General features: G+C 34.9%; 1 protein-coding gene across 2 annotated transcripts in view; it reads right to left on the reverse strand.

Annotated features, from left to right (window-relative positions):
* Positions 1 to 961: 961 nt before the first annotated feature.
* LOC120422388 (uncharacterized) overlaps positions 962 to 12,595 on the reverse strand; it is a 39,492-nt gene continuing 27,858 nt past the window's right edge. Inside the window, exons 1-2 of one of the 2 annotated variants that reach the window (XM_039585797.2) lie at positions 2,010 to 2,441; positions 962 to 1,947 (exon numbers count right to left, since the gene is read on the reverse strand). In XM_039585797.2, coding sequence (XP_039441731.1) covers positions 1,117 to 1,947; positions 2,010 to 2,081 — 903 coding nt within the window. In that variant the 5' untranslated portion in view covers positions 2,082 to 2,441 and the 3' untranslated portion in view covers positions 962 to 1,116. Of the gene's footprint in view, positions 1,948 to 2,009; positions 2,442 to 12,595 lie in introns of those variants that run through there. The other variant, XM_052708295.1, reaches the window with a different exon arrangement.

The raw sequence follows: 12,595 nt of genomic DNA on the forward strand, positions 1-12,595 counted from the left end.
CGAAGTGTCCCTACATCCGCTAAAAAATTCCGGCGCTTGGGGAGGGAAGCGGGAAACTATTTTGATCTATGCACCGGTATTTGTAGCATTAACATTCGTGCAAAAAACCTTATGCACGTGGGTGTACAGATTACGGAGTAAAAGATGATCGAATTGTTCACCTAGCGCTCACATGTGTTTCGGGACCAAGTTGCCTGCGGGTATGGGGATCATACATACATACATACATACATACATACATACATACATACATACATACATACATACATACATACATACATACATACATACATACATACATACATACATACATACATACAATGGGTAAACGATTTTGTTCATATTTGGCCCAGAGTCCTAAAATAGCTCAAAGAACAATATTTAGCTTGTGGTGCAAGGTTTCCAATAAAAAGGGTCCGGGTCTTGTAAAATAGTTAACGGTTGTCTTATGATAATGATTCCAGCTGTCTTAATGCTTATTCGCCCTTTTCTCGTGTTGCTCTATATGCATGCATGATTTGCTTACCTTTTTGAATTTTCTTACACATGAAAAGCCATGCGTCTCCATAAATGTAATCAATTATTTAATAACATAATGGAGACGCATTGTGTTAACGCTAGATTAAGCTTTACACCGAGTTAGTTGAATTGCATAAATATCTTTATTAAATGGTGAACATTTAAATACATTGGCTACTTACATGTTTTACAACTTTTGAGTCAATTTTACCACATATAAATACTATATTCGTTTACAAACCTGCTAAACCCTATTTAGCAATAAGACAAATTTCTTCAAACTAGTACTCAAACATCTAACGGTACAGACTTGTGATAACAAGCAACATAAATGCAGGACTATTTCGGTAAAAAAATAAAATTTATTTATACATAAATTTATCGGCTATAATTTGGATTTATCGTAAGGAAGCTTTACAATTTTTGAACAGAAACTCAAAACAACTCAGCTATTCTTTCTCTATGTACACACAAAAAAGCGTCATTCTATCGCGTATAAATCGCATATAATAAATGATAACAAGGCACGTTCGTTGCTATATTAATCTATCTCTCCACTTGAAATGCACTAATCGTCTAGGTAACGAAAGCCCCTTCTTAGTCGTGGTTATGGCCAAAGTGCAGCGGTCCCGGTCGGTGCTTCCGGCTTTTGCGCGCCACCAGGTCGGACAGCGTATCGCGGTGCTGCTGGTGGCTGATGTATCCGAGGGAACCGGATCCGAGCGCGACTCCGTTGGGACCGTGGACGATGCCAATCGAGCCGGAACCGAGCGCGACTGGGCCGTGGTTCTTGGTTAGGAGTGGGGAGGGGGCGTTGTTGAGGGGCAGGCCGAAGCGGGGGTTGTACCCGAGGGTCGAGAGGTGGGGTGCGAGGTGTTGGACGGTGAACTGGTTGTAGATCGGGGCGGGTTTTCCGCTGAAGAAGCTGGACGAGGGAGCGAACAGGTCGGAGTGGAGGAGGCGGTTACGTTCGATCTCCTCCGGGTGGTGCTCGAGGACGGAGTACTGCTTGAGGATGCGACCGTCGGCGATGTAGGTGTCGTCGTCACGGAATCCGAGGGCGTTCCCTCCGAGGAATTGGAACGGCGCTCCGTAGTTGGAGTAGTCAAAGTAGTTGTGCTGCTTGTAGATACTGTCCAGCGAGGAGGAGTGCTTTGGGGAGATAAAGGATGGGGAGGGGGCGGGGAATGGAGCCGGGATGGGTTTGATTAGTTCGGGGTGGTGGTGGTGCAGGGAGGAGGTGGAGTAAATGGTAGCGGGTTGGTGAAAGCTTGGCGAGGGGTTATGGTGGTAGTACGAAGCGGAGTCGGTTACCGTCACAAGGGGATCGGACAGGTCGTACAGTAGCCGTTTCTGTTTGCCGGCACTGGCCAAAGCTGTACAGCTGAGAACCAGCAGCAACGCCAACCGGGTCGTCGTAAATTGATTCTGCGAACGAAAACAAATATCGATTAGTTTCGCAACTTCAGGTTTACTAATTTTCACGCAACTGCAACAAACCGATACAATTGGTCGTAAATTTTCACCCGAGATTTGTATGGGTACGGCCAAAGAACAAACATCGTGTAGAACACATGCAATTCAATGTGGCACGATTTGGTGACGACGAGGACAGCGCTTAAGATCTGCCAGATTAGGGCGAACAATTTTATAGAGCAAGTTTGCCCGCCGGGGGGAGAAGAAAATTGGAGCGAAAATGCATGCCAGGTGTCGTGGCCGAAGTAATGAGAAAAAGCATGGGAATGTGGAGCAGAAAATCAAACACATGTGTTCGGAATGGTTGGGATTGAGCTGCAAAACAATTATTACATTGCAACACGTGTTTCGAATGCGTGACATTAGCCTTGGTATTTGGCTTTAAGGGGATGTATCATTTTGGATTATTTTTCCCATACTGAAGAATGGAAAACCAAAAAACACTCAAAAAATGAACTTCCACGAAAAAAATTGTAGCCCAACCTCCTCATATCGACTCAAAATATTTTAAATCTAGGTGTCGTTTGGGAGATAAAAAATAGAAAAAATTTAAATATTGAAATAACAAGCCAAAATTTCAACATTTGCATGGAAAAAGTGTTCTAAAATGCATTTAACACTAGTTCAGTTGTTTTGCAATCATTAGTTTTCAAAAAAAAAAAAAAGATTTGACGAAACCAAAAATTTTAGCAAAAAAAAAAACTTTTTGCGATAATTAACAACGAAATTTTCAAAAAAAAAATTTTTTCATAAAATTATTTTTATTAAGTCGTTTTCGGTACTGGGACCTGGTAGGACCGAGTCGGCTTTTGTAATTACATTAATTTGACTTAATAATTACAGAGGATCTTGTGTGAATTTTCAAAAATTGCAGAGATCTTTAAATCAACCCAAACATGCTAAAAATGGTTCTTAACGCAGGGGAATGCATTTTAAATTGTTTTCAGCTGATTGCACTTAAATTTCCCTTGAAATTTTTAAGTTTTTTAAAAAAATATTTTTTTGCCCCTTGATTTTTCGGGCCAACTTTGAAAGGGGGAGACAAAAGTTGAACTTTGAAGCACTACAACTATCAAAAAGTAAAGTTTTTAATATTTTTTTTATTTGGACGGTGGATTTACATAACACATTTTGACATAAAATTTCATCCAAAAATTGTTTTTCGGAATTGCAAACTACAAATTTAGTTAATGTAGTTTATGTTTCAAAATTAGTTTTCAAACATTTAACGGTGCACATCAACCAGCGCTTTAGCATCCAGATTTTTGTTATAGATATTTTAGTATCTTCAAAACTACGCGAACTATCGATATATTTTTTATTACTCCCCTAAGCCGCCATTTCCATAGAGATTCACAACAAAAAAAAATATAGTCAGGATTGGTTCGGTAAGATTACCAATTTTGGAATAAGAAGACAAAAACTAACTTGGTTGCTGTGTACCCTTAAAGCTTTTGTCATCCCCCTCCCCCCCCTTAAAATTCGGCCCGAATAATGACAGCATTTTATTAGTTACCTGTTTATACTGGGCCACTTAGCTAACAATTGAATAAAATGGAACTTGTCGTGTTTCAAGAATGACTCATTATTTTCACCACACCACAAAGTTATTGATTATTTTATTTAATATTTACATTTTACATTTTTTAATGGAAATAAAAAAAACCGTGATGTTCCCTGGGCTTTGTCATAATGAGTGTCATAGGTTTGATGCTTGTTTGGCAAAGAGTATGATTTGATTCGATGTGGAATTAAAATCGAAGTGTTCAGTATATTGCTGAAGCTTCCATTTTTACACATGGACACCACTTCATGCTGCGAGAACCCACTTTGGCGTAGTCTCAGGGCTTAATCGATGGCCGGTAAGCTGTCATCGAGACAAGGAGGTTCTCTGATAGTGGAAATATCACATTTGTACAATGAACCGCTACATATGTGATTTTTCCCTATCTTAATGTGGGTGTCAGGTTAGGATGCGGGTTTTTAAAAATTTAGTTTTTGTAGAATTTAGGATTTTAACTATAAATATCAACTTTTTATACTTTGCCTTTAGTTATTTAGGGACAAAATTAGTAACAGTGAATTTAGTAATTCTATCAGAATCGGTGATTTTCATTCAAGTAGCATAAAAACCATTCTGATTTGTCAAAATTTCCATAGAGTCTCGATCAATCAATAGTGAAATGATATCGGACTAAATTCGTTGATCTGTTGAACTAACGGTTGTCGGATTATGATTGTATCGACCATTGTTGCGAATCGAGGATCTACTGGAATTCTGACGAACAAATGGTCGTCTCTTTTTCAATTCACGACTTGTAAAATATCAACTGTTATTTTTTTTGTTTTTTAAAAGAAGCCAGACAGGTTTTAAAAGAAACGTTTTTTTTTTTGGTTAATAATTAAAATGTCGGGGATTTGAGATAAGAGTAGCTTTCGGATAGGTTGCTTTAAATCTTGTATTCAATTCAAGTTAGGTAGTTATCCGCAAATGAATATTTGGACTTAAATGAATAATTGAACATTTTGGACTTATGAATAACACACAACTGTGCATTTATTCTAGAGTCAGATCCATACAGCGTCAGTGTTTATTTGGTCGAAGTGTACTAATTCATTGGCAGATCTGGTTCTAGTTGTAATGTACGACAAGACTACTGACGGACGTGACAGGACGAGGGCCCAGTTTAGAGGTTTCGACATCAACGATGTGCGGCTGGATCACCCCCCAAAAAAAAAAAAAGAAATAAAAAAAACCGTGATGTTTTTTATTTGTTTTATTCTTTTTTTTTAATATCAAATTCGAGATCAACAACCACATTACTGATCAAGTATTCCGAGAAAAACGCGTTTTTGTGTTAGTCATCAAATCATCGCCATTGCGATTTCAAAGGGGAATTCACTTTAATGTGATATTGGCAGTTAGGTTTTTCGCATAGGCAGCCCAAATCAAACAATGTTTTAATGAAATTGAAGTTTTGGAAAGTGCGTTGGAACATATTGATTTCGCCCAAATTAGTTTTTTCAATGATGTGTTGGGCAGATTAACAAATCTGGAGTTTTTTTTTAAAGATCCAATAAACCAAATTTCCAGTTTTTGCTTCTTGGGTGTTTTTGAAACCGCCTTGAGTCAGGGATATTAAAAAACACCCAAAAAGCAAAAACTAAAAATTTGGTTTATTGGACCTTTTCAAAAAAACTCCAGAAATGCCCTTTTCAATACTTCACCACCGCCATCTTTGACAACAAATTCCCAGATCAATCACTTTAGAGCGTTTTTCGTGTCATTAGCTCATCGACTATGATTCGACCATCCGATTTTTTTTTCCAAGTGCACTGTTCATCCAAAAATGCTAATTTTCGATATCCAAGGATTTCGGAAGTTCTAGAGCGTCCAATTTCCCGTCCCGGGAAAAAAATTCCCGGGAATTCCCGGGATTTCCCGAAATACAAGCGGAAGTATAAATTTTCATGCCTTTTTGGCACCAATGTTTTGAAATCAAACAAAAAATAATAATTAGAGAACCTTATTTGATTTTATTCATTTCAATCTATTGTTCATATTGAAATAATCAGCTTGTCTGTAAATTTCATGTCAAGGTTTAATTCAGATAATATTTATTTCTGAAGCATTCACAACTAGGAATATTGTTTGCTTATATGTTGGACAACAAAAATTACGCTATTATGGAATGAAGATTACCTATTTTATTTTTGACAACCTATTTAAACTATTTTTTGTTATAACATTTGAAAATAAGATATTCACCATTTTTTTCCATTGGCCAATTTTCATGAAACATTGAATTGCTATAATTAATTTAAAAAAAGGGTTTTTCGAGAAGAATTTTTTTAAAAGTATTCGAGAAATAACTGTTTGAAGTTATAAATTTTAAATATGAAAAAATATCGTTTAATTTCAACCACTTTTACACTATGAAAATTATTTTTATCTAATTAATTAAAATATTAGGTCATCTAACCATATAACTAAAATCATACCATAAAAGGAACCATGAAAAATTATTAAAAACAACTTCGTATCATATGAAATTCACCCAAAGAATGCAACCATTCCTCAAAAACTCACTTCAAATATTGCAAAACTTTGAGTTGTGATTTCATGAAATAGTGTTTCAAGTTAAACAACGCTATAAATAAGATTTTTAACGCAAAATTAAAGAATAACTATTTATTCACAGGTAGAAAATACTAATTTGCCATGAAAAACATTATTTGTGCATGATATTTTTTTCTCATTTCAACTTTATGGTCACTAAGCCAAATTTAAAAGCAATTTTATTGTTGTGGAGCATAGATTTTCACTGTTCAAACACTTTGATTAAAAAATACTTCTCAACAAAAAATCCAGTAATATTTTTTTTATTTGATACGATTCTAAAAACAGCTTAAAAATTAGAAAATTTATAACATTTTCTCAAAGTTGCATGATTTTTTTACAAGCATTCTAGCCATTAATTGATCCTCACACTCATTTTGACCATTAAAGTTGCTGTTCTATACAATTCTGTTGCAAGATATTCATCAGAAACAGGATCAGAATAATTTTCGTTTAATTTCAAATTTCCCGGGAAATTTGTTGAAAATTTCCCGTTTCCCGGGAATTTTGTAACCCCGGGAAATTGGACGCTCTAGGAAGTTCCCATGAAAATCAAGAAATAAACTAATAATTGCCTGGACTCGGAGATATACTTAAGAACATAATCAATAACAAACAAGTATTAAATTGACCCAACATAGTTTTGCTTAGTTTTACCGAACTTGTGTTATTTTCACCTGATTTGAAGAAAAACAAATCATTTTTTTAAATTTAAAATTCTGTGTGTTTGCAGTTTTTGTAACAAATAAATAAATTTAATAATAATTTACAACAGTCAAACTCCATCCTTCATCATTATTAAGTCGCAAAAACAACTTGTCCTCCCACTCTCAAGCAGTAATTCGTTTGAAAATTTTCCTGGAAATGCCACCCAGATCGAAACAAACCACATAATGCTGCCATTTTGCGGCACTGAAGTGGAAATTCTTCCACCCACAAACAATCCTGCCTGCCAACCTCAGAGAAACCAAGCAAACTTTGTTCCTCCGAAAAGGCCACCCGAGCACAATAACATTCGAGAGAGAGAGAGCAGTTGTAACTGTTGCCACGCGGTCTACCCTCTCAACACGTGGAAGAAGTAACATGGATTATGCTATCGCCACGTGGTGGTGAGTGTCATCCGAAATGGGAAGAAGGAAAAGTGAGTTAAGCTTTGTTGGGTGAATTGTTTTTTTCTGGTGTGTTGCTTTCAAAGGAAGAAAGAATTGTTTTCAAGTTATTTTTAGAGGCACTGAACCGTAATGGGGGAAACGCTTGGATGAACTTTGTCGGAAGTATTATCTGCTGTCTTCAAAGGATTTAATTTTCAGAAAGACTTGATTCCTGGGGATGAGTTCAAACAAGGCTTTTGTTGCAAAATTTGTTGCAGTAAGTTGAGAAGTCAGTGTACACACCGTGTCAACAAATCTACAAACAACTTAAAATATTTTCCAATATCACAATTTATATTAAAAGTTACGCGTCATCAAAACAAATCAAACTGCAACTGGGTCACGTTACATCTGGCTCACAAACCACATCATAAACTGCGGGAGCTCGTCGGGATGATGTTGTTGACAGGAGGGCAATGTGGTTGAACCACGTGTGGTTTATCTCCGGGGAACTTGCTATTGGAACCCACGTGTTGGCAGGATTTATGATTGGAAATTTGTTTTTGAGGAGAATTCATAGTTTGTATACACAGAAAAAAATTCATCAGGAAATGGTGACAGATTTTGTGTCGAAAAAAATGATAAATTTTACCCCAGAAAATGATGAATTTTCAACAGTTTTTGATGAATATTCATCAGGTTCACAGTTTTACACATTTTTATGTAATATTACTAAAAAAGAGGTAATATTCAACTTACCAAATTTCAACATTCCAAAATTTAACTTTTTTTTCTGTGTAGTTTTAATTTAATTGTATTTGTAGAAGTATTTCAGTATTCAGGATTTTTTTTAATGTAATTTTTATTAAATATCTACACACATTTTTTAATTTCATCTTTTGGTGACGACTTCCATTATCGACAATTATTTTTATTTTTATCATTTCGACGTCGTCGTGCTATCTTGTCACACCCGCCATTTTGACGATCCGAGAAAAAAGCGTTTTAATGTTTGGCCTTGAATATTCAAAAACGAGAGCACGCTATGTAAACAATAACAAACACGTTTTGTTTGCCTGACCATTCTGTGCATTGTCCCAAAGTTTGGTTGAAGTTGGTTGCTGGAGTCCCGAGTTATAATTACAAATATTTACGGTAGTCTAGCTTGTACGTGCGACAAACGCATCCTGACTTTCCTGGCCTGAAATCCCTTTGGCCTTTTGTCGCACTTACATCAATTTTCATGGAGTGACAAGATAGCACGACAAGATTGAAACTACTTTCATATGTAAAGTGACAAAAATGCACGGAGTTTTTTCGGTTTTTGTTGAATATCTCAGGATTGAAATCGAATTTTGGGGATCTGTGAAGGTCAAAAGGTGAGGCATTGTGAGCTGCACAAAATGGCGTTCTTAACTCAATTTGGCCCAAAATGCACGTACGACAAGTTAGCACGATGGCGACGATTTACATAAATTAAGCTTCGCTCCAAGTATTTGACAAAAATCCTTCTACAAATTCTTAACACTGAACAAATCCTTCTACAAAAATATGCACTGAAAAAAAAAAATGCAACAAATTTCCAAATTCTAGGAATTTTGGCTCCTTTCCTTATTAAGTAATCCAAAAACCCGATAACTAAAAAAGGAAAAGAGGCAAAATTCGTAGAATACAGGAATTTGATACTATTTTTTTTTATTTCAGTGTAGTAGTAGCTCTACGGGTTTTCAAATAAAAATCCAGTTTTTGATTTTTAAACAAATAAGGTCGGACAAGTTATTCCACAAGGCCCATGAACATTTTATAGAAAAAAATATTAATACCAGAAAAAAAATTTAAATCTTTTTTTTCCCAAAATAGAAGAAATATGTTTTTGAACGACATTTTATTGATAGCACTGACCAGAGTATTTCTTTACGAAATTGGCCGATTTCGATCATTTTTATTTTTTTTTGTATTTTATTATTCTGCTCAAACTTTGTGTGGTCCTTTCCTATGACCAAACAACCCATTTTGTGTCATTGGTTTACCAATACATACAACAATACAATTTTGTCAGCTGTCCATACAAAAATTTTACCGTCATCAGGGGTGACATTGGGTCTGGAAAGTGAGAGACCCCTGATGCCGGTACGTAAATATTCAGTAATTTTAACATTTTAAGGAATTTTCTGATCGATTTGGTGTCTGCGGCAAAGTTGGTATTGATAAGGAATATTAAAAAAATAAGTAAACACTGCAACTTTTGGGCCACAGAAATGTATGGATATTTTGTTTTGCCGAGTTATGGTTTTTTGACAAAAAAAAAAAAAAAGATTTTTTTAAATAGAAATTAAAGTCAAAAAATTCTAAAGGTTAAAAACTTTTAAATGTAAAAGCAAATTTGCAATCGAAAAATACTTTGAAGATTTGTTGATTTTTTAGGATAAGGGCGGTTTGTCGCTGTTGCATATAATCCAAAAATTGCATGCAATATGTAAGAGAAGCAAACCGCACAATTCTCCATACAAACTTTAGAGTTTTTCTTGGGACCCCAAAGTTCATACTTCCCCTCAAAATTGAAATGCGCAGAATTTGCGTCGGTTGGTGTAATCAAGGTGTTTGTGTTCAAAATAAAATTATTTGGTGCACCTCAAATATCGCCAAAAATATTAAATGTGAATATATGAATAAATTATAAAGTAATTCAAAAACTCAGACGCAGTTCGTGCACAGTAAAAAAAATCGTGGCAATATTACATCTGGGAAGGAGAACATCTTTTATGTCAGAAAAAGTGTGTAATTTTACCACTGACAAACCTTTTCAGTCAAAATTGAGGTAAAACTGCATCACAAAAAGTTAATATTCAGCCTTCCAAAATTACACCTTCCAAATTTAAACTTTCTTTTCTGTGTGGTAAGTGTGAAAAATTAGCTGTTTTAACACGAATTTATTTATTCCTGTAGAGCAATTCCAGCTCAAATCAGGATTTTTTTCTGGTACTTTTGTACCCGACCCTCTCCGATTTCAATGAAACTTTGTAGACATGTTATCCTAGGCCTATATAAGTCATTTTTTGTGTATATGGAGCCAATAGTACTCGAGAATAACATTTGAGAAGGGCGTAAGGTATTTAAATATTTTAGTATTTTGCAATTTAAAAATTACTGTATCTCGAAGCCGTTGCATCGTATCAAAAAGTGGTCAAAGACAAACTTGTAGGAAATTGGACGGGCTTTCTGATAAAAATACACTGAAACAAAAATACACGCCACTTTTATGTCATTTTTCAATTTTTAAGTTTAAAAGTTAAATTTGAAGGTGATGTCACGATTTTTTTTCGCTCAAAATTTTTGAGGAAATACCCTAAGATGTTACCAAAAGACTGACGAAAAATGCAGGATGGTATGTCTCTCCTAAAAAAATACAAAAATCATTTACTAAAACTGTTTTTTTTTGAAAATTGGTCTAAACGTCAAAATTTTTAAAAACCGGTAGTGGGAATCGATTCCCCAGATAATTTTACATAAAAGTCTCCATATTGACCATTGTCCTATGTCCAATCCTTGGAAAGATACAGCGGTTTTAAAAATAAAAATGTAAAAAAACGGGATTTTTGGTGGTTTTTGGCATTTTCTATATGACAGACTTGGTTTTTCAGTCTCGTAAATATTTTTACCGGAAAGCTCGTCCAATTTCCCATAAGTTTGCCTTTGACAGCTTTTTGATTTATATCGTTTTTATATTTACGTAATCAAATTTACTATCCTGGTTTCTACCACACTGAAAAAAATATTCTATTTTCAGTTATAAGCAATGTAATTAAGCTTATATCTGTAAGCCCTTACATCCAATTGAAATGCTGTCAAAGGCAAACTTATGGGAAATTGGACGAGCTTTCCGTTAAAAATATTTACGAGACTGAAAAACCAAGTCTGTGTTTATAGAAATTGGCAAAAACCACCAAAAATCCCGTTTTTTCAACATTTTTATTTTTAAAACCGCTGTATCTTCCCAAGGATTGGACATAGGACAATGGTCAATACGGAGACTTTTATGTAAAATTGTCTGGAGAATCGATTCCCACTACCGGTTTTTAAAAATTTTGACGTTTAGACCACTTTTCAAAAAAACAGTTTTAGTAAATGATTTTTGTATTTTTTTAGGAGAGACATACCATCCTGCATTTTTCGTCAGTCTTTTAGTAACATTTTAGGCTATTTCCTCAAAAATTTTGTGCGAAAAAAAATCGTGACATCACCTTCTAATTTAACTTTTAAACCTCGCTTCGAGATACAGTAATTTTTAAATTACAGAATACAAAAATATTTAAATACCTTACGCCCTTCTCAAATGTTATTCTCGAGTACTATTTGCTCCATTTGCACAAAAATGGCTTATATAGGCCTAGGAAAACATGTCTACAAAGTTTCATTGAAATCGGAGAGGGTCGGGTACAAAAGTATCAGAAAAATTCCTGATTTGAGCTGGAATTGCTCTGTAATAAAAATCACCACTTTGCATAAGGCCACTCTAATTTTTATAATACAAAAAATCTCAAAATGTCTTTTTTATAAATATAATATAACATAATTTCAAAAAACCTTCTGGGATGCCGCTCTTTTGAACGGCTCTTTCGCTCTTTTTCAAAATTTGGATGAAAAGGTTTTTTTAAGAATCGTGTGATTTTAAAAGTAAAAGTCCAATGTGAAATAACATTGGACTTTTACAAATTATTTGATAAAAAAAAATTAGAACTGAAAATGACAAAATGCCCTTGAAAATCATAGGTCTTGGCGGTCTCTATGTCAATATTTCTAAACATTCAAGTAATTGAATGGCACCCAAACTTAAATCTAGGGTGTTGGAAAAATCGCTTTTAATTTTAAATATGCGTATATTTCTACAAGAATTGAACTATGCTTCTGGCTAATTCTCTACCAACTCACACGAAATCGGGAAAAGTTGCCCCGACCCCGCTTCGATTTGCGTGAAATTTTGTCCTAAGGGGTAACTTTTGTCCCTAATCACGAATCCGAGGTCCGTTTTTTGATATCTCGTGACGGAGGGGCGGTACGACCCCTTCCATTTTTGAACATGCGAAAAAAGAGGTGTTTTTCAACAATTTGCAGCCGGAAACGGTAATGAGATAGAAATTTGGTGCCAAAGGGACTTTTATGAAAAATTAGACGCCCGATTTGATGGCGTACTCAGAATTCCGAAAAAACGTATTTTTCATCGAAAAAAACACTAAAAATGTTTTAAAAATTCTCCCATATTCCGGTACTCGACTGTAAATTTTTTTGGAACATGTCATTTTATGGTAAATTTAATGTTCTTTTCGAATCTACATTGACCCAGAAGGGTCATTTTTTCATTCAGAACAAAATTTTTCATTTTAAAATTTCG

This window comes from Culex pipiens, chromosome 2 (assembly GCF_016801865.2).
Source record: "Culex pipiens pallens isolate TS chromosome 2, TS_CPP_V2, whole genome shotgun sequence".
NCBI lineage: Eukaryota > Metazoa > Arthropoda > Insecta > Diptera > Culicidae > Culex > Culex pipiens.